Source organism: Bombina bombina, chromosome 1 (genome assembly GCF_027579735.1).
Source record: "Bombina bombina isolate aBomBom1 chromosome 1, aBomBom1.pri, whole genome shotgun sequence".
Classification (NCBI taxonomy): domain Eukaryota; kingdom Metazoa; phylum Chordata; class Amphibia; order Anura; family Bombinatoridae; genus Bombina; species Bombina bombina.
Window position 1 is genome coordinate 553,506,300 of NC_069499.1, and position 22,629 is coordinate 553,528,928.

At 36.5% G+C, this 22,629-nt stretch overlaps 1 protein-coding gene across 1 annotated transcript in view; it reads right to left on the reverse strand.

The window, feature by feature from the left end:
- LOC128645614 (aldehyde oxidase-like) overlaps positions 1–20,896 on the reverse strand; it is a 196,049-nt gene extending 175,153 nt beyond the window's left edge. Inside the window, 2 exon segments of the mRNA XM_053698721.1 lie at positions 14,023–14,131; positions 20,798–20,896. Of these exon segments, the coding sequence (XP_053554696.1) occupies positions 14,023–14,131; positions 20,798–20,871 (183 nt within the window). The 5' untranslated portion in view covers positions 20,872–20,896.
- Between the last annotated feature and the right edge of the window lie 1,733 nt (positions 20,897–22,629).

A 22,629-nucleotide genomic window follows, 5' to 3' on the forward strand; every position in this document is an offset into this window, starting at 1 on the left:
ACTGCCCAGAATAGTTGTGGTAACAGATTCAGAATCACAGATACCTGCAGGCTGCTCTTCAATAATTAATACTTATTTCAATAGGTGTAATATTGATGTGGCAGGTTCATAAACAGGAACTAATGGTGTAACAAATAGTGTATAAACGCGTTTCACCTCTTAGAGCTTTCTCAAAGGCCTTTGAGAAAGCCCTAATGGGCAAAATGCGTCAGGAGAATATAGGGTTAATAGGAGACCTTTTTTAATGTGGCCATTGTAACCTATATGGCACCAATACTAGCCAGTTTATGCCAGACTAACTACGCAATCAATTTAAAGACTCATTCAGAGGTTCTGTCTTTTGAGAAAGCCCTAATGGGCAAAATGCGTCAGGGGAGTCTAGGGTTAATAGGAGACCTTTTTTAATGTGGACATTGTAACCTATATGGCAACAATACTAGCCAGTTTATGCCAGACTAACTACGCAATCAATTTACCACTATATTTTGCGACCGTAACTCTTACACTGTCTTAATACTGTACCACCAATAGGTTGTAGTCCTACAGAGGACATACTTTATAGCAATATTTAGAATCACTCTGGCCTAGATTTGGAGTTTGGCGGTAGCCGTGAAAACCAGCGTTAGAGGCTCCTAACGCTGGTTTTAGGCTACCGCCGGTATTTGGAGTCAGTCAAAAAAGGGTCTAACGCTCACTTTTCAGCCGCGACTTTTCCATACCGCAGATCCCCTTACGTAAATTGCGTATCCTATCTTTTCAATGGGATCTTTCTAACTCCGGTATTTAGAGTCGTGGCTGAAGTGAGCGTTAGAAATCTAACGACAAAACTCCAGCCGCAGAAAAAAGTCAGTAGTTAAGAGCTGTCTGGGCTAACGCCGGTTTATAAAGCTCTTAACTACTGTACTCTAAAGTACACTAACACCCATAAACTACCTATGTACCCCTAAACCGAGGCCCCCCCACATCGCCGACACTCGATTAAATTTTTTTAACCCCTAATCTGCCGACCGCCACCTACGTTATACTTATGTACCCCTAATCTGCTGCCCCTAACACCGCCGACCCCTATATTATATTTATTAACCCCTAACCTGCCCCCCAAAACGTCGCCGCCAGCTACCAACAATAATTTACCCCTAATCTGCCGACCGCAAAGCGCCGCCACCTACATTATAGCTATGTACCCCTAATCTGCTGCCCCTAACACCGACGACCCCTATATTATATTTATTAACCCCTAATCTGCCCCCCTCAACGTCGCCTCCACCTGCCTACACTTATTAACCCCTAATCTGCCGAGCAGATCTCACTGCTTAATAAAGTTATTAACCCCTAATTCGCCTCACTCCCGCCTCAATAACCCTATAATAAATAGTATTAACTCCTAATCTGCCCTCCCTAACATCGCCGACACCTAACTTCAAAGTTGCCTGTAAAATAAATATAAACCCTAATATAGCTACAATATAAATTATAATTATATTATAGCTATTTTAGGATTTATATTTATTTTACAGGCAACTTTGTATTTATTTTAACCAGGTACAATAGCTATTAAATAGTTAAGAACTATTTAATAGCTAAAATAGTTAAAATAATTACAAAATTACCTGTAAAATAAATCCTAACCTAAATTACAATTAAACCTAACACTACACTATCAATAAATAAATTAAATAAAATACCTACAATTACCTACAATTAAACCTAACACTACACTATCAATAAATAAATTAAATAAAATACCTACAATTATCTACAATTAAACCTAACACTACACTATCAATAAATAAATTAAATACAATTCCTACAAATAAATACAATTAAATAAACTAACTAAAGTACAAAAAATAAAAAAGAACTAAGTTACAAAAAATAAAAAAATATTTACAAACATTAGAAAAAAATTACAACAATTTTAAACTAATTACACCTACTCTAAGCCCCCTAATAAAATAACAAAGACCCCCAAAATAAAAAATGCCCTACCCTATTCTAAATTACAAAAGTTCAAAACTCTTTTACCTTACCAGCCCTGAACAGGGCCCTTTGCGGGGCATGCCCCAAAGAATTCAGCTCTTTTGCCTGTAAAATTAAACATACAATACCCCCCCACATTACAACCCACCACCCACATACCCCTAATCTAACCCAAACCCCCCTTAAATAAACCTAACACTAAGCCCCTGAAGATCTTCCTACCTTGTCTTCACCATGCCAGGTTCACCGATCGATCCAGAACAGCCTCCGATGTCTTGATCCAAGCCCAAGCCGGAGGCTGAAGAGTGACGTCCATCCTCCGGCTGAAGTCTTGATCCAAGCGGGCAGAAGAGGACATCCGGACCGGCAAACATCTTCATCCAAGCCGCATCTTCTATGTTCTTCAATCCGATGACGACCAGCTGATCTTCAATACGTCCATCGCGGATCCATCCTTCTTCACCGACGACTTCCCAACGAATGACGGTTCCTTTAAGGGACGTCATCCAAGATGGCGTCCCTCGAATTCCAATTGGCTGATAGGATTCTATCAGCCAATCGGAATTAAGGTAGGAAAATTCTGATTGGCTGATGGAATCAGCCAATCAGAATCAAGTTCAATCCGATTGGCTGATCCGATCAGCCAATCAGATTGAGCTTGCATTCTATTGGCTGATCGGAACAGCCAATAGAATGCGAGCTCAATCTGATTGGCTGATTGAATCAGCCAATCGGATTGAACTTGATTCTGATTGGCTGATTCCATCAGCCAATCAGAATTTTCCTACCTTAATTCCGATTGGCTGATAGAATCCTATTTAAGGGGGGTTTGGGTTAGATTAGGGGTATGTGGGTGGTGGGTTGTAATGTTGGGGGGGGGGGGTATTGTATGGGTTTTTTTTACAGGCAAAAGAGCTGAATTCTTTGGGGCATGCCCCGCAAAGGGCCCTGTTCAGGGCTGGTAAGGTAAAAGAGCTTTGAACTTTTGTAATTTAGAATAGGGTAGGGCATTTTTTTATCTTGGGGGTCTTTGTTATTTTATTAGGGGGCTTAGAGTAGGTGTAATTTTCTAATGTTTCTAATGTTTGTAAATATTTTTTTATTTTTTTGTAACTTAGTTCTTTTTTATTTTTTGTACTTTAGTTAGTTTATTTAATTGTATTTATTTGTAGGAATTGTATTTAATTTATTTATTGATAGTGTAGTGTTAGGTGTAATTGTAGGTATTTTATTTAATTAATTTATTGATAGTGTAGTGTTAGGTTTAATTGTAATTTAGGTTAGGATTTATTTTACAGGTAATTTTGTAATTATTTGATGACCTATTCAGAGCAAAACAATAATTTATTATTTACATTCTGCAATGAATCAGAACAGTAAATATGTTACATGTGGATACATGTTGGCTACATTATTTAAACAAGTCTATTAACTTGTAAACGGTTACTATATAACAGAATCTACTCTATATACTATGTGGACTAGTGCAATTTCATACCAGTAAAATATTACATTATTAGTCCCCGTTTATGAACCTGCCACATCAATACTACACCTATTGAAATATGTATTAATTATTGAAGAACAGCCTGTGGGTAATCTGTGATTATGAATCTGTTACCAGAACTATTCTGGGCAGTATATGATTTTACTCACTGGACCTACTGTGATCTATTGTGTATATTTCCTAATGTTGGACTAGAAACTAGCCAATTACACACACACTCTGGCCTAGATTTAGAGTTTGGCGGTAGCCGTCAAAACCATCGTTAGAGGCTCCTAACGCTGGTTTTAGGCTACAGCCGGTATTTGGAGTCAGTCAGGAAAGGGTCTAACGCTCACTTTCCAGCCGCGACTTTTCCGTACCGCAGATCCCCTTACGTCAATTGCGTATCCTATCTTTTCAATGGGATCTTTCTAATTGTATTTATTTGTAGGAATTGTATTTAATTTATTTATTGATAGTGTAGTGTTAGGTGTAATTGTAGGTATTTTATTTAATTAATTTATTGATAGTGTAGTGTTAGGTTTAATTGTAATTTAGGTTAGGATTTATTTTACAGGTAATTTTGTAATTATTTTAACTATTTTAGCTATTAAATAGTTCTTAGCTATTTAATAGCTATTGTACCTGGTTAAAATAAATACAAAGTTGCCTGTAAAATAAATATAAATCCTAAAATAGCTATAATATAATTATAATTTATATTGTAGCTATATTAGGATTTATTTTACAGGTAAGTATTTAGCTTTAAATAGGAATAATTTATTTAATAAGAGTTAATTAATTTCGTTAGATTTAAATTATATTTAATTTAGGGGGGTGTTAGTGTTAGGGTTAGACTTAGCTTTAGGGGTTAATACATTTATTAGAATAGCGGTGAGCTCCAGTCGGCAGATTAGGGGTTAATGTTTGAAGTTAGGTGTCGGCGATGTTAGGGAGGGCAGATTAGGGGTTAATACTATTTATTATAGGGTTAGTGAGGCGGATTAGGGGTTAATAACTTTATTATAATAGCGGTGCGGTCCACTCGGCAGATTAGGGGTTAATAAGTGTAGGCAGGTGGAGGCAACGTTGTGGGGGGCAGATTAGGGGTTAATAAATATAATATAGGGGTCGGCGGTGTTAGGGGCAGCAGATTAGGGGTACATAGGGATAATGTAAGTAGCGGCGGTTAACGGAGCGGCAGATTAGGGGTTAATAATAATATGCAGGGGTCAGCAATAGCGGGGGCGGCAGAATAGGGGTTAATAAGTGTAAGGTTAGGGGTGTTTAGACTCGGGGTACATGTTAGAGTGTTAGGTGCAGACGTAGGAAGTGTTTCCCCATAGCAAACAATGGGGCTGCGTTAGGAGCTGAACGCGGCTTTTTTGCAGGTGTTAGGTTTTTTTTCAGCTCAAACAGCCCCATTGTTTTCTATGGGGGAATCGTGCACGAGCACGTTTTTGAAGCTGGCCGTGTCCGTAAGCACCGCTGGTATCGAGAGTTGAAGTTGCGTTAAATATGCTCTACGCTCCTTTTTTGGAGCCTAACGCAGCTATTCTGTGAACTCTCAATACCAGTGGTATTTAAAAGGTGCGGCCAGAAAAAAGCACCCCTTTGGCCGCAAAACTCTAAATCTAGGCGTCTGTTAGCTCTGAGCACCCTCAGATCAGAAATCATCTCATATGTATGGCATTTCCTAAAATTAATAATTTGATTTAGGGGAGATTCACTTCATTATCTGACGGCCCAATATATTACAAGAAACATATCCCCTATAACACTAGCATCTTCTTTGTTTTTAATCATTCACATTTTATTAAATTCCAATAAAAGTTATATTTTATTAATTTGGATTTTTTTCTTCCTGCCTTTTTAGTCTGGGCAGAGAGTGCTAGACTTGCATTCTTTAGTGGGGACTCTCTTTTCTCCACACATCCTTTGTAATATTATTAATAGTGATGTCGCGAATAGTTCGCTGGTGAATAGTTCGCGTTCGCCGCGGCGGGTGAACATATGCGATGTTCGATCCGCCCCCTATTCGTCATCATTGAGTAATACTTTGACCCTCTACCTCACAGTCAGAAGACACATTCCAGCCAATCAGCAGAAGACACTCCCTCCCAGACCCTCCTACCTCCTGGACAGCATCCATTTTAGATTCATTTGGAAGCTGCATTCTTAGTGAGAGGAGGGACAGTGTAGCTGCTGCTGATTTAATAGGGAAATTGATAGCTAGGCTAGTGTATTCAGTGTCCACTACAGTCCTGGAGGACTCATCTGATCTCTGCTGTAAGGACAGCACCCCAAAAATCCCTTTTTAGGGCTAGAACATCAGTCTGTTTTTTTTTTTTCCCCTGTGTAATCTAATTGCACTTGCCTGCCCACCAAGCCACTTGCCCTGTGCCACCACTCATATCTGGTGTAACAGTAGTGTAAATTATAACAAAAAAAACTTTTTTGACTGTGAAACATCAGTCTGGTAGTGTAATCTAATTGCAGTTGCCTGCCTGCCAGCGTGTGTGCCAGGCCCACTTGCCCAGTGCCACCACTCATATCTGGTGTAACAGTAGTGTAAATTTAAAAAAAAAAAACTTTTTTGACTGTGAAACATCAGTCTGGTAGTGTAATCTAATTGCAGTTGCCTGCCTGCAAGCGTGTGTGCCAGGCCCACTTGCCCAGTGCCACCACTCATATCTGGTGTAACAGTAGTGTAAATTTAAAAAAAAAAAACTTTTTTGACTGTGAAACATCAGTCTGCTAGTGTAATCTAATTGCAGTTGCCTGCCTGCCAGCGTGTGTGCCAGGCCCACTTGCCCAGTGCCACCTCTCATATCTGCTGTAACAGTAGTGTAAATTAAAAAAAAAACTTTATTGACTGTGAAACATCAGTCTGCTAATGTAATCTAATTGCAGTTGCCTGCCTGCCAGCGTGTGTGCCAGGCCCACTTGCCCAGTGCCACCACTCATATCTGGTGTAACAGTAGTGTAAATTTAAAAAAAAAAAACTTTTTTGACTGTGAAACATCAGTCTGGTAGTGTAATCTAATTGCAGTTGCCTGCCTGCCAGCGTGTGTGCCAGGCCCACTTGCCCAGTGCCACCTCTCATATCTGCTGTAACAGTAGTGTAAATTTAAAAAAAAAAAAACTTTATTGACTGTGAAACATCAGTCTGCTAATGTAATCTAATTGCAGTTGCCTGCCTGCCAGCGTGTGTGCCAGGCCCACTTGCCCAGTGCCACCACTCATATCTGGTGTAACAGTAGTGTAAATTTAAGAAAAAAAAACTTTTTTGACTGTGAAACATCAGTCTGCTAGTGTAATCTAATTGCAGTTGCCTGCCTGCCTGCCAGCGTGTACCAGGCTCACAGCGTATACTGTGCCCACTTGCCCAGTGCCACCACTCATATCTGGTGTAACAGTAGTGTAAATTTAAAAAAAAAAACTTTTTTGACTGTGAAACATCAGTCTGCTTGTATAATCTAATTGCCGTTGCCTGCCTGCCAGCGTGTGTGCCAGGCTCACAGCGTATACTGTGCCCACTTGCCCAGTGCCATCACTCATATCTTGTTTAATAGTAGTGTAAGTGTACATTTAAAAAAATAAAAACTTTTTGGACTGTGAAACATCAGTCTGCTTTTTTTTGTCAGGTTCACAGCGTATACTGTGCCCACTTGCCCAGTGCCACCACTCATATCTTGTTTAATAGTAGTGTAAGTGTACATTTAAAAAAATAAAAACTTTTTGGACTGTGAAACATCAGTCTGCTTTTTTGTGTCAGGCTCACAGCGTATACTGTGCCCACTTGCCCAGTGCCACCACTCATATCTTGTTTAATAGTAGTGTAAGTGTACATTTAAAAAAATAAAAACTTTTTGGACTGTGAAACATCAGTCTGCTTTTTTGTGTCAGGCTCACAGCGTATACTGTGCCCACTTGCCCAGTGGCACCACTCATATCTTGTTTAATAGTAGTGTAAGTGTACATTTAAAAAAAAATGACAGGCAGAGGCAGGCCACCCCGCAGGTGCCGTCGTGGTGCTGTGATTCCCTTTGGCCCTAGAATAATGCCCAGTGTTCAGAGGCCACGTACCATGCACTCGAAAAGTTCTGAGGACATAGTTGACTTTTTAACACAGGACATCCAATCTTAGCTTCCGCTCCGAACCTTGACGCACCATCCTCCTCCAGCTTATCTTTGGGCAGCACCTCTCAAGTTACCACTCGCCCGCCTGCCGCCACCACCACCAACACTAGCACCACAGACGCTTCACTTGATCTGTCAGAGGAGTTATTTACACATCAGTTGGAAGAAATGAGTGATGCGCAGCCATTATTGCCAGAGGATGTAGATAACAGGGATATGTCTCAGTCAGGCAGCATTACACACATGGACATACGGTGTGATGATGATGATGTTGTACCCGCTGCGGGAGTTTGGTCTGTCACTGTGAAGCGGGCGTAACCCTTACACTACTTGATTGATACAACATCATACCTGATGTTTTAAAGCACGTTATTCCAAACAATTTAGGAATGTTAGGTGATTTATGCCCTTTATGGATTAAAACCAGACTCTGCATCAACTGTGTAATTTTCTGTGGGAGTTTTGCCATGGATCCCCCTCCGGCATGCCACAGTCCAGGTGTTAGTACCCTTGAAACAACTTTCCCATCACTATTGTGGCCAGAAAGAGTCCCTGTGGGTTTTAAAATTTGCCTGCCCATTGAAGTCTATGGGGGTTCGCCGGTTCGTGAACTTTTGCAGGAGTTCGTGTTCGCAGTTCGCGAACCCAAATTTTTAGGTTCGCGACATCACTAATTATTAATGCAAAGCACCACTTCCAATACAATACCTTGGGGGATTGCCTTTAATAGTGCCATTGTTTTTTTGTTTTTTTTATAACAATGTACATATGTCTAATCTTACTGACGGCAGTGGCACCACTAAACCACAAGCCAGTATTTTAGGGAAAGGTTCAAAGCATCAAATGCCCCCCAGACCAGAGTATAAGACTCCTTCATATGCCCCTAGGGACTTGGATAGGGCAGATTTGGCCCAGTTTTTTCCCAACCCCCCCAAAAAAAAAACAAAAGGAGGTGAAGGTGAAAGAGATGGATTGCACTAGAGTCGTTATCCAAACAGATGGGGTAACCCCAGACAAAATACCATTAAAATCTGTAATTAATTTGTCTAATTTAGATCTGACAGAAATGGAGATTAGAGTTTTAAGTTTGGGTCTAGCGTTTGTTCCCTCACAAGATTTTAAACCATTTCAGACCTTGCTAGACGTTAACAAATTGATACGTAATCTGAATTTAAAAAGCATTTTTCATTTTAGTCTAGGGGAAGTTGTATATAAGACTCTAATACTGATCTGATACAATTTTTGACCAGTCTCCACCTAGAGGCAATCTAAATTTTAAAGAAGCTTGTGATTTAGAAAGTCTAGATGCTTAATTTAAGGAGGGGAGATGTGGAAGATCCACCCAGTCTCTAAAGTCATATCCATCTTTTAAAAAAATAATTCACATTCTACGCTATTTAAAGCTGAAGCACAATCCTGGAGAATTTTCAAAAAAGGATTCAAAAGGACCTGACTGAGTTATCCTATTCCTGTAATAACAAGAAAAGCAATTTGACCAAGAGGAAGAAACAAGTCCTAAATCATTTAAGTGATAACAAGAAAAAAGTGATCCGATAAGGGCGGCTCAGTGGCTGCCATGGATAGGTCTTACTTTATTGATGAGGAACGCAGGAAGTTGAATAATCCTACAAAATATCAGGTATTGGAATTTGATACTACTCCCAATTTCAAGAGAGAGCTAAGACATCTAGTAGATGATGGTCTAGAGGAAAGCTTTTTGGACAGGGTTACTTATGACTTCTTTTTGGTCTCCAATACCATTACCCCCATTTTTATTCATTTGCCGAAGGTGCATAACAGATTGGATAATGTGGTTGGTAGACTGATAATAAGCGGTATTGGGTCACTTTTAGAACACCTATCACAATGGCTAGATGAAATATTACAACCTATGGTGGGTAAACTTTCTAGCTATTTAAAGGATACTACACAGCTATTAAAGGAAATTAATACATTTCAATGGGAACCATTTTACCATTGGCTAACAGTAGACGTAAGAGCTCTATTTTCTTCCATCCTGCACTCCAAGGGTCTTTAAGCATTACAATTATTTTTGAAAAGGGAAGCAAGATGCAATTTTGTTCTTAGAGTCACACTTTTTTTTTTGACACATTTTATTTCAATTTTAAGAGGCGTTCTACCTCCAGGTATGTGGGACAGCTATGGGGGCTAAGTTTGCCTCCTATGTCAACCTTTTTATGGGTTGGTGAGAGCTGTTAAAATCCTTTAAAAGAAAGAATAGCCTACTACCGTAGCTATATAGATGAGCTTTTGTTTATATGGTGTGGTCATGAACTGGAAGCCAAGTCCTTTGTGGACCTACTGAATGGCAATCTGGTAGGAGTCCATTTCACCCATGAGTTTGTTTTTTTGTCAATTAACTATTTGAAAGTGACCCTTTTAGGTATGGAGTCAAGGAGGGTGGATGTGGGGCCCTATAGGAAACACCCTCCTTCATGCCCATAGTTGTCATCTAATAAGTGTGTTTAGATCAATGGCTAGAGGACAGTTCACTAAGACTAAAAGAGATAACACACGTATTGAAAAATATGTCCAACAGGCCGAAAATCTATCACAGTGATTGCCGAATAGGGGTTACCCCAATAAGCTATAAAGAATACTCGATCATGGGTAGACACCCTAGAGAGGGATCACTTATTGGTAAGGAATACAAAAAGAGATAATGGGGCTGATTTATCAAGTGTCTGTCCGACATCATCCGCTCAGTGGATCATGTCCGACAGATATGGCTGAATGCCTACAGCTTACCCTGTCAGCATTTATCATTGCACAAACAGTTCTGGTGAACTGCTTGTGCAATGCCGCCCCCTGCAGATTCATGGCCAATCGGCCGCTAGCAGGGGGTGTCAATCAACCCGATCGTATGAGATTGGGATAGATTGATGTCCGCAGCCTCGGAGGAGGTGTAAGAGTTTAAGGAGCAGCAGTCTTAAGACCGTTGCTTCTTAACTGCTGTTTCTGGTGAGCCTGAAGGCTCGTGCGGAAACAGCTGCATTTGGGCCGATTGACAGCTTGTTAAATTGGCTCCTATGTCAGCTTTAATGGGTTACATTTGTCGCCCAATATAGTAACCAGTATCATCAGATTTGTGGAAGTATTAAGAAAACAATTTCAGCCCTATCAGCAGATGAGTGTTTGATGATACATATACAAAAAATCAGTGAAGAACTGATAGAAGAGTTCAATTGTAGCACTCATGAACGTTAAGGAAAATATGTGGAAAAAAGAACTAAAATATAACTTTTTCTAAATATTATTAAAAACTAGGGGTATACATACAATTTAAAAGAATATGTTTGTCTACTGGGATAAAGCCCAAAATTATGTGGACTTTAATAAGACAAAAAAAACCCCGTTGGGGTATTGAGTTTGTCTCATATATGAATAACTAACCAAAAGTGCTGACTACTGTTATGGTATACAGTTTACATGTGCCAGAAGTAGGTACTCATAGGTTCACCATTAGTAATCACTGGATATGTCAGACATCTATACCCTGTAATTATCGTGGGTTATGAGTATGTGACTGTCTGAAGGTACCAAGACGTGATATCTATAATTATTTTCCTGTGATACTAAAAGGTACGGTCACATACTCATAACCCACGATAATTAGAGGGTATAGATGTCTGACATATCCAGTGATTATTAATGGTGAACCTATGAGTACCTACTTCTAGCACATGTAAACTATATACCATAACAGTAGTCAGCACTTTTGGTTAGTTATTCATATATGAGACAAATTCAATACCCCAACAGGTTTTTTTTGTCTTATTAAAGTCCACATAATTTTGGGCTTTATCCCAGTAGACAAACATATTCTTTTAAATTGTATGTATACACCTAGTTTTTAATAATATTTAGTAAAAGTTATATTTTAGTTAATTTTTCCACATATTTTCCTTAACGTTCATGAGTGCTACATTTGTACTCTTCTATCAGTTCTTCACTGATTTTTGTATAGATTATGACCAGTACAAGCACCAATCCCTAGTATATTATTATTATATTATTACAATATTAAACATATATTTTCTCTCAAATGGGGAACGTTCATTATTCCTGAGTAGTGCCATTGTTTTCTTCCTGTTTGATGGATACAGTAAGAAAAGGATGCAAATATGCATTTAGGAAAGGCAAATCCATAGATAACATGGTCTCTCCCACTAAATTGCAACCCACTAATATAACTTGATTACCTTGGCTAAGTTTCAAAGTAGTATATAGATGTAGTAATATATCTTGTAGGGCTTGTGAGCATATTGCAGTGGGCAATTCCTTCAAAAGTACAGTAACTGGGGAAGTTTGTAAGAATAGAATATGTACTAATTGCAGGTATATGCTGTATATCTCCTAACTTGCATAACATGCCAGGTACCATATGTTGGACTCACCACAAGGGAAGTCCATTCCAAAATATGTGAACACCTTTCAAATATAAGAGCAGGTTCCCTCTCCACTCCCCTCATTCAGCACTTCATGAGTCAACACAACAAATGTGCAGATACACTTAAGTGGACAATATAAGAAGTAGTGAGATAGCAAGGGAGGGTGGAGATATAGATAGAGAACTAGCCACAGGTATTTTGGATTCACAGATAGGGAACTAGAGTTCCTTTAGGTTTAAACTCTGAGTACAATTTGATCAATTTCAGGCTCTAATTATCAAGAGAATGTGTCTTAGTTTAGTACATATCTAATTAATAACTTGCAATATTAAGAGGGCCAATGGATTTTAGCATAGGATTCATAATTGATGTTACATTGTTTACCCCCACAAAATCAGTTTGTCACATCAATATGTTAGATATAACCTCAGGGAAATTTCCCCTAGAAGTGAACTGTGATTGATGAAAATATATATTGCATATGGTAGCAATATGTGCTAGGGTATGGAAAAGTTAATCAGTATGTTAGGCTGTTGAGAGTACATATCTAGAATCAATTTTGCAAGCATTTGTCTAAGATTTATCTTTTATGCCATTTTACTCTAGTTCAATATTTTTTGTCAGGTAGTGTAATTAGTTTAAGTGAATATAGAAAAATCTAGGATGTGGTCATAATAAAACACATCATTTGGTTGGTTGATAAAGGATTGGTTTTATCCAATGAAAAAACTTTATTACCTTTTTAAAAAAAAAAAAAAAATTTAATCTTTTTATTTGAGTTTCAAAAAGATACATTTAATATGTACAGAAAGAGAAAGCAACAGCATAAATCAAAAGATATTACAATATTACCTTGGAGATTACCGTACATCTTTCACAAGTTTCCAAATTACCAGTCCGTATTCACTATTATCTTCTAACAATTAACTTAAATTTGACATGTTTGCCCTTTTTAAATTAATAATTGCAGGACAGGTGCATTTAGGCTAAGACTACAGCTAACACATCAGCCGTTATATCTGTTGCCAGTATTTAAACCATATGACACCTGTGTGTTCACTTTTATTCAAATTTAACATCCATAAAATTAGTAAAGTTTTATTTTGTCCGGTGATCCCTGCTTCTTCTTGAAATCTCTAAATGTAGGGCACTGCGATTTTTATCTATAGTGTCTGAACAGGCATTAGTAAGATTAGTCTCTCCTCTGTTTAAAAATGGATCTAGTGTGTTCATGTTTATATGCAAGGAGTACAAAAGAGGAGTACAGATTCAATGTTAACCCCATTTCCTACTTTTAAGAATCCAATGGGATTTGCTTTGTTGCCACATAATATCTAGTGGTTTAAGTATTTTTGGCAGAAGGAGGCACAGTTTCAGCCCTTTTTTATTCTACATTTATTCTACATTGGCCTATGAAATCCAGAGAGTCATCTGATCACTCAGCCTGGGGAAAACATTTGTTGTATCTTATCCCTGTTCTGTCTAACACTGTCTATTTCTGCATAGAACAAAATATGAATAATCTCACTGAAGGGTCTTACTATTGTTAGTAGATCACAGTCTATAAACGTATTCGGATGACATCTTGAACACTTGAATCATAACTGTCATTGTGTATGTCCAGTTTACAGTGGTTTTCAAAATGACCTCTTCATTAGCAATTGTAATGTTATTATGGGAAATAAGGGTTACATCAGGATTGTTATTTGTTATTTGTATAATGAAATACATGCCGCCTTTGTAGTATTACATAAGCACTGACAAGTAAAGATAAAAAACACAACATAAAAGGAATAAAATAAACATTTACTTGTTTGAACTGAGACAGCTTTCCAAGGTTAATGGAACAGGCTAGTATTTGATTAGATTTCCCAAGCAAAGTTGGCTCAGTCTATATGGCTGAAGTATTTTAACAAGCTGTTTTCAAGCAGAGATCTCCAAGTATGGATATACTAAAAATTCACAGGTTACACTGGGCTAATTCTTCTCAATCTACCGTACCTGCACTGGGTGCAATCTTGTGCTGGTGCTTCCAATCCCCTCTACTGTGGTAACAGCTGCCCCATGCAATGAGCAGATAGGCAGTAGACATGCATTGGCAGAGTAATGTCTTAAATGAGTCAAGGAAGGTGTCCTATTGTTAACACAGCAACTTCATAAGCTTATCTTGCATTTCTATAACTGTGTAAAATGTATTTGGTAAATAACAATATGAAAAAGCAGATAAGTAAAACAAATGATAAAGAACTAGCTCTAACAGTTAGTATTGTGTCCTACAATACAGCATGGGTCCTCTATACAAAATTTTGTGAGATACCCCAAGAGGAAAAACAAAGACTAAAGTAGTTGTAATGTAATTATAGTTGAAAAGACATTCTAGAGTTACAATTAAAATGACCTATTTCTTTACAGCATTTCATTTTTATATTAAACTCCATGTTATGTTATGTGTTTAGCCCTGCAAACACATAGAGGACTGTTACAAAAAGTTAAAAGAGCCAAAGGGGGAGATTTATCAAGCAGCCAATGCTGCTAGCTCTGCTGATGTTTCCTGTTTGCCAGAATAAATAAGTTAAGAAGCAGCGTTATTGCATTATTGACACTAGAAGAGTATTCTTTTTTAAAATCTAAGTGGGTGTGGGGGGGGGGGGCGACGAAGAGATTTAGTTATTTTCTCCCCTCCCCCTTTTACCTTCTCTATTCTTTTTCTTTCCTTAGAAATATTTTGTTTGATTTATAATTGTATCAGAATTACTCACTATTTGAATGTTTAAAGGGAACTAGTTGTTCTTCCAATGGATAATTGAATATATATATATATATATATATATATCATTATATATATATATATATAATATATATATATATATATTATATATATATATATATATATATATATATATATATATGGTATAATGATCCCTTTATAATATTGATATGTAAGCTTATATTTATATTATGTATTTAAATATGACAATGTTAAGAAAAAATGAATAATTAATAATATAATAAGACAAAAAAAATAAGGTTTTTAGAATGGCTAAATAACAGCAATTTTGCAAAGAGTGAAACAAAATTTCTCTAGATCAATAGAACATAGAATTTGACGGTAGATAAGAACCAAAAAGGCCCATCAAGTCTACCCATATTACATGTTACTTTTTCCTTAGGATAGCCTTATGCATGTCCCAGGCATTTTTAAATTCCATTACAGTCTTTGTGTTTACCACATCAAATGGAAGTTTATTCCATGAACCCACCACCCTTTCTGTAAAAAAATGTTTCCTCAAATTTTCTCCTGAATCTACTACCCTCTAACTTTAGATTGTGACCCTTGTTTTGGCATTTATTTTTTTGTTGAAAAAATGCTTTAGCTTCTATTTTATTAAGTCCCTTCATATATTTGAAGGTTTCTATCATGTCACCTCTTTCCCTTCTATCCTCTAAACTATACATATTTAGATAAGAGTCTTTCTTTGTACGTTTTATATTTTAGACCATGTACCATTTTAGTAGCCCTCCTTTAGACAGCTTCTAGTTTATTTATATCTTTCTGAAGATATGGTCTCCAGAACTGTACACAGTATTCCAGATTTGGTCTAACTAATGATCTGTAAAGTGGCATAAGAACCTTGATATTTCTGCTACTAAAACCTCTTCCAATGCAACCAAGCTTTTGACTGGCCTTGCTGGCTGCACTGCGGCATTGTGTACCAAATTTTAAATCATCTGAAATAATAATTCCCAAATCCCTTTCTTCTTTAATTACAGTCAGTAATGTACCATTGAGACTATAATTGGCCTTTGGGTTTTTGGATCCTATATGCATAATTTTGCTCTTGGTAATATTAAATTTCAGATCCCATTTATTTGACCAGGTCCTCTAGTTTATTAATATCACAGTTCATTTGATCATCTCCTCCTGGAACATCTACCCTGTTACAAGTTTTTGTATCATCAGCAAACAAGCAAACCTTCCCCTTAAGCCCGCTTCCAATATCACTTATGAACATGTTAAACAAAACAGGCCCAAGAACTGACCCCTTGGGGAACACCACTAGTAACTGATGCCTCATTTGAATGTACTCCATTAATTGAAACCCTCTGTCGTCTATCTTTAAGCCAGCATTCTACCCACTTAACAATCTTAGCATCTATTCCAAGGCAATACATTTTGTGAATAAGTTTGTTGTGTGGGACGGTGTCAAATGCTTTGCTAAAGTCTAGATATGCAACATCTACGGCTCCTCCCTGGTCTATTATTTTAGTTACATGGTCAAAGAAATCAATTAGATTAGTCAGGCATGATCTTCCAGCAGTGAACCATGCCTGTCCTTTGTCTTCTAAGTTGTTTGTCTGAATGAAAGATACAAGTCTTTCCTTTAAAAGAGTTTCCATTAATTTACCTGCAATTGAGGTCAAACTGACTGGCCTGAAAAGGCTGATCTCCAATTACATATAGCGCTTGGTGGCCTTAGTTGCAAACATTTATTAAACGGACAGTCAACACCAGAATTTTTGTTGTTTAAAAAGAAAGATAATCCCTTTATTACCCATTCCCCAGTTTTGCATAACCAACACTGTTATAGAAATACAAGTTTTACCTCTGTGATTATCTTGTATCTAAGCCTCTGCAAACTGCCCCCTTATTTCAGTTCTTTTGACAGACTTGCATTTTAGCCAATCAGTGCTCCACTCCGGAGGTAACTTCACGTGCATGAGCTTAATGTTATCTATATGAAACACATTAACTAATGCCCTCTAGTGGTCAGAATGCATTTATATTAGAGGCAGTCTTCAAGGTCTGAAAAATTATCATATGAACCTCGTAGAATTATCTTTCAACTAAGAATTCCAAGAGAAAGTTGTTTAAAATTACATTCCCTATTTAAAGGTCCAGTAAACACAGTAGATTTGCATAATCAACAATGCAAGATAACAAGACAATGCAATAGCACTTAGTCTGAACTTCAAATGAGTAGTAGATTTTTTTTCTGACAATTTTAAAAGTTAGGTCTTTTTCCACTCCACCTGTACCATGTGACAGCCATTAGCCATTCACAAATGCATACACGTACCATGTGACAGCCATCAGCCATTCACAAACGCATACACACTTATTCTTGCACATGCTCAGTAGGAGCTGGTGACTCAAAAAGTTTAAATATAAAAAGACTGTGCACATTTAGTTAATGTAAGTAAATTGGAAAGTTTTTTTAAAATGGCATGCTCTATCTGAATAATGAAAGTTTAACTTTGATTGAGTGTCCCTTTAAATCATGAAACTTTTTTTTGGACTTGACTGTCCCTTTAAGTTCAAGAGGGCTATTACTTTTTTTAAACATGGTCAGTTGGATAAACTTTTATTAAAATAAATTAAATTATAATTTTAAAACTGTTTTTTTTTTGCTCAATATACATTACATTGATCTGATAGGATGCAATGTGACAAATATGCAGAAATAGAGGATATCAGTAAAGAGCCAAAAACCTTTTTAAGAAACTATATAGCTACATTGCTTTATCTCTGAGATATGCATCTAAGCTGATATCATCTAACACCTGACCATATAGGACTCCTCTAGACCAGCCAAAATTACTTACTCTTCAACAATCTACCACCATAATTTTTAATGGTACAGAAATTTTTATTTAAAAAAAAAAACAAAGTCTCTGGAGACTATAGTGTAGCTGCCTTAAATATGAAGACAACATTCAAAGCATGACCAAATCTAGAGTTTTAAAAAAAACTTCCAATGCTCATTCATTATCAATCTTTCTTCTTTTTCTTGGTCTTTGGTTGAAACTTAGCTCCTTTCCTTCAAAATATACTCAGGTAGTATCAGGAGTGTGCACATACCTTGAACACTACATGTAAAACATTGTAACACACATTGTTGCAAACACTGCTGTTATATACTGATTAATACGTTAAGATTTGCACTCTCCTGAGACTATCTCTCACATAAATCAGCTATGAGTTAAAGGGACAGTCTAGGCCAAATAAACTTTCATGATTCAGATAGGGCATGTAATTGTATACAATTTTCCAATTACTTTTATCACCAATTTTGCTTTCTTCTCTTGGTATTCTTAGTTGAAAGCTTAACTAGGAGGTTCATATGCTAATTTATTAGACCTTGAAGGCCACCTCTTTTCAGAATGCATTTTAACAGTTTTTTCACCACTAGAGGGTGTTAGTTCACGTATTTCATATAGATAACACTGTGCTCGTGCACGTGAAGTTATCTGGGAGCAGGCACTGATTGGCTAAACTGCAAGTCTGTCAAAAGAACTGAAATAAAGGGGGCAGTTTGCAGAGGCTTAGATACAAGATAGTATACTAGCACTCTTGCAAGTACCAATAAATATATATGGATGACATGGAGGGTCACCTGAATCAGGAATTTAATAAAACATAACTTTTATTCCGATAAGTTAAAATATACATGTGAATGTATGGTGTGTGCTTTTAAAACTTAGATTAGGACAATATATAGGGGGACAAATATCCACAAGGACACTTTCAATTATACAAAATCTAATAATCCTGCACCTCACACAGCTTCAGTGCAAACTCAAATCGCTCAGATCTGCAAAAGCAGTTATCTACAAAGGGGATTGACCCCGCCAACAAATTAACTAAAAAACTTCAGTCTAGAGCAAAAGTAAGCACCGGTCTGTGTAAGTGCAGATAAGGCAAAGTATAAGCCCAAAGAACAGAATTTAAATCCAGCTATAGATGTGGAAATTGCCCCTAAAACACGCTGATGTGCATTTCGCCGTTATCACGGCTTTCTCAAAGGCTAACCCGATCCGGGATCGCCTCCTTGCCTTTAAACTAGTAGCTAACCAATCATAGTGGAGTGTGGATATACACCCACTTGTTCAACCTATCGAAAATCACAAGCGCCCATTGGATAAGAGCCGTCACGAGTGTTACAACGTCACATTATCAATCCTGCACTGTAAACAAACACCGTGTGCCATAGAAATTACGAGTGTGAAGAGCATATTATGATCAAAGCGGATAAAAAATTTCCCATAATAAGGAACACATTGTATATCATTATCTCTTCAGGGGAAAATAGTATCAATGCGGTTATGATCCAAAATAAAGATGTTAATCCATATGCTATATTTGAGGGGTTTCAATCGCTCTGATTTTTGATGTATGACTTAGCTTACTTTCCGGTATTCTGAAATCGAGTAATAGAATCACACATCTCCATTCTACTTTTAGAATGGATACTAAATTTCTAATTGTGTCCCACTAGAGTAGCACTACCATACAATGTAGTAATATCCGCTGTACAATAGTATTCATTATGTCCCTATTTTGAATTTCTGTGTCTTTATTTTGGATCATAACCGCATTGATACAATTTTCACCTGGAAGAGATAATGATATACAATGTGTTCCTTATTATGGAGATTTTTATCCTCTTTGATCATAATATGCTCTTCACCTCCGTAATTTCTATGACACACGTGTTTTGTTTACAGTGCAGGATGATAATGTGACGTTGTAACACTCGTGACGGCTCTTATCCAATGGGCGTTGTGATTTTCGATAGGTTGAACAAGTGGGTGTGTATCCACATCCAGTATGATTGGTTAGCTACTAGTTTAAAGGCAAGGAGGCGATCCCGGATCGGGTTAGCCTTTAAAAAAGCTGGTGATAATGGCAAATGCGCAACAGGCGTGTTTAGGGGGCAATTTCCACATTTATAGCCTTATACTTTGCCTTATCTGCACTTACACAGACCGGTGCTTACTTTTGCTCTAGACTGCAGTTTTATAGTTAATTTGTTGGCGGGGTCAATCCCCCTTTGTAGATAACTGCTTTTTGCAGATCTGAGCGATTGTGAGTTTGCACTGAAGCTGTGTGAGGTGCAGGATTATAGATTTTGTATAATTTGAAAGTGTCCTTGTGGATATTTGTCCCCTATATATTTTCTTAATCTAAGTAAAGCACACACCATACATTCACATGTATATATTAACTTATCAGAATAAAAGTTATGTTTTATTAAATTCCTGATTCAGGTGACTCTCCATGTCATCCATATATATTTATTGGTACTTGCAAGAGTGCTAGTATACTGTCACTTTTTCTTTTCTTATTATCTTTAGTCAATTCAGACAGTTAGCACCCCCCTATTTTCAATTATCATTAGTAAAATGTAATTGTTTAAAACCAGATAATCTGACTTATAGATTATTAGGAAACTTTATTTACATGCAAATAATTGCATTAGGGGCCTTTCAGATTTGGTGAATTTCCCATTTCTACTCCTTACACTTAGATACAAGATAATCCCAGAGGTTAAAAGTATATTAATATAACTGCGTTGGTTATGCAAAACTGGGGAATGGGTAATAAAGGGATTATCTATCTTTTAAAACAATAAAAATTCTGGTGTAGACTGTCCCTTTAATAAAGGATTCCAAAAGAAAGAGGCAAAAGTGTTAACAGAAGTAAACTGTTTGTTTTAAATAAACATCTTATCATAAATCGTAAAAAATAAATTTTGACTTCCAATTTCCTTTTAAATTGTTATTTTTACTATCAGCAGATCAACATTCATCAATCACCATATCAACTTTCACCTCCCCCCCCACTTTCTTTTTCCACCTAGATTATATTATACACATATACATATACAGTATATCCCTGTTTGATATGTATTCTTTGTATGTTTCTGGAGAATGACAAACTACAAACAAAATATAATAATATGTTATAATGCAGTGTAACTGTATTAAAGGATACAAGATCTTCTTGGAGATTGGATGAATGGTAGACACCATCACTGTACAGGCACCGCATCCACCCTCCCTCCACATCCATATTTAGTGCCCGTGAGTAGAACTGTTAGGAAATTAGTCAAAGGAAAAGATACAACACTATAGAACAATCATAATAAACAAAAACACAATATTAATTATTGAAAACGTAAATTAGCATTAATCCATTCAAAAACACTGTTCATCTAGAAAGATTATGTCTGCTTTATATGGCAGATATCCTGTTCATTCTCAATTTATTTGAACAATGTGTGACTGTGGTTAAATTTAATAGAGGATGAGAAAACCGGCCATAGTTAGGTAATGCTGGTCAAATAAGGGAGGGTGTATTACAATGAAGGCACTTCAGGATAATTAATGATGGTCAAGGGCAATAATTCAGTAACCTATATGATACAGATATTTTCGTATAGTAACTGAGGTCAAAATTTCCTTTGACTGGTCATAGTGTTGATACATAAGGGGTCACAATCCAGAGTCACTATTTAATTTATTTTATAGACATAGGTCTGTTATTTATTCTAGTTTCCAGGGATGAAATAACTAGCCCTTTAATGTGGCTAGCTATAGAATAAGCTATTATGATTTTGTTCATTCCTTGGTTTCTCTATTCTTGTATATACAAGGATAAAATATAGTCTAGAAGAAAATTAACTTTGCTTTCAGAATATCAAATAAAAAATATTACATACAAATTTAAATTTAAAACCAGTAAGGAATTTTTAAAGGTAATTAGCTTTGTAGGATACGTTTTCTTCCTCAGGTACGAGAGGAGCATAGTCTCCCGGCGTCAGCATTTTCTTCAATAATCTGTTTATATAAAAAAAAAGAAGCAGAAAAGGGAGGTAAAAACATACCCTAAATGAGTTAGTCACCAAAACTTATGAATTTCAGATTTTTTACAACTTAGAACTGCAAAGGAGTGAATTTTAAAAATAGGAAGTAAAAATATTTTAGTCATAATCTTTTTTAGACTTTTCCTAGGCTGTAAATTGTTTTACTTTCATATCTTACTGAGTAAAATCTAATCTAGAATGGATCTATATATATCTATATATATATAGTATATTATATTATAGATATATATATATATATATACTATATATATATATATAACTTTGGGGGGGGGGGATTACAAATTTATTATGAAAACATTTGATTTCACCATAGGTGAATACAGGATACTTGATTTTTAATGAAATTATAATTTAACTATTTTATTACTTTTTTGAATGCATGTAATTCCATTACATTTTTTACACGAGATGAGTAACTGCATGAATCATTAAACTGCAAAAAGTAATAAAAAAACTGAAACCATTATGAAATAAAACTAAATGATTAAAAGGGGATGGAGATGTCATCTGGTACACTCGTCTGGGCCAGTAAGAAGCTTCGTGAACTAGTAAAACAAAATAGCTTTTCTTTTAACATGAGTAGCCCGGATGATTTTTTTCTCTCTGGACTACTAACTTTCATCCCCTGACTAGTAAATTATAGTAGTATTGTCCACCTCTACTAAGCAAAAACAGTTTACTGTTACTAACATACTGGCTGTTATTTATTAAAACTTTGTGTGATGCTGGTTACATAGGAACTGAAAACCAGTTTTCTTTTTTACTGTATTAACAAAATTTATCAAGCTCCATTTTAGTTTAGACCTACTACCATTTACAATCTTGGACAGATTTATTTTCCCAACCTAATGCAATTTATATATATAAACATTTTTAATAAAAAAAGATAACATTTACTTTGAAAAAAAGTTTTAAATGGTTATGGTAGAGGGCAATATGG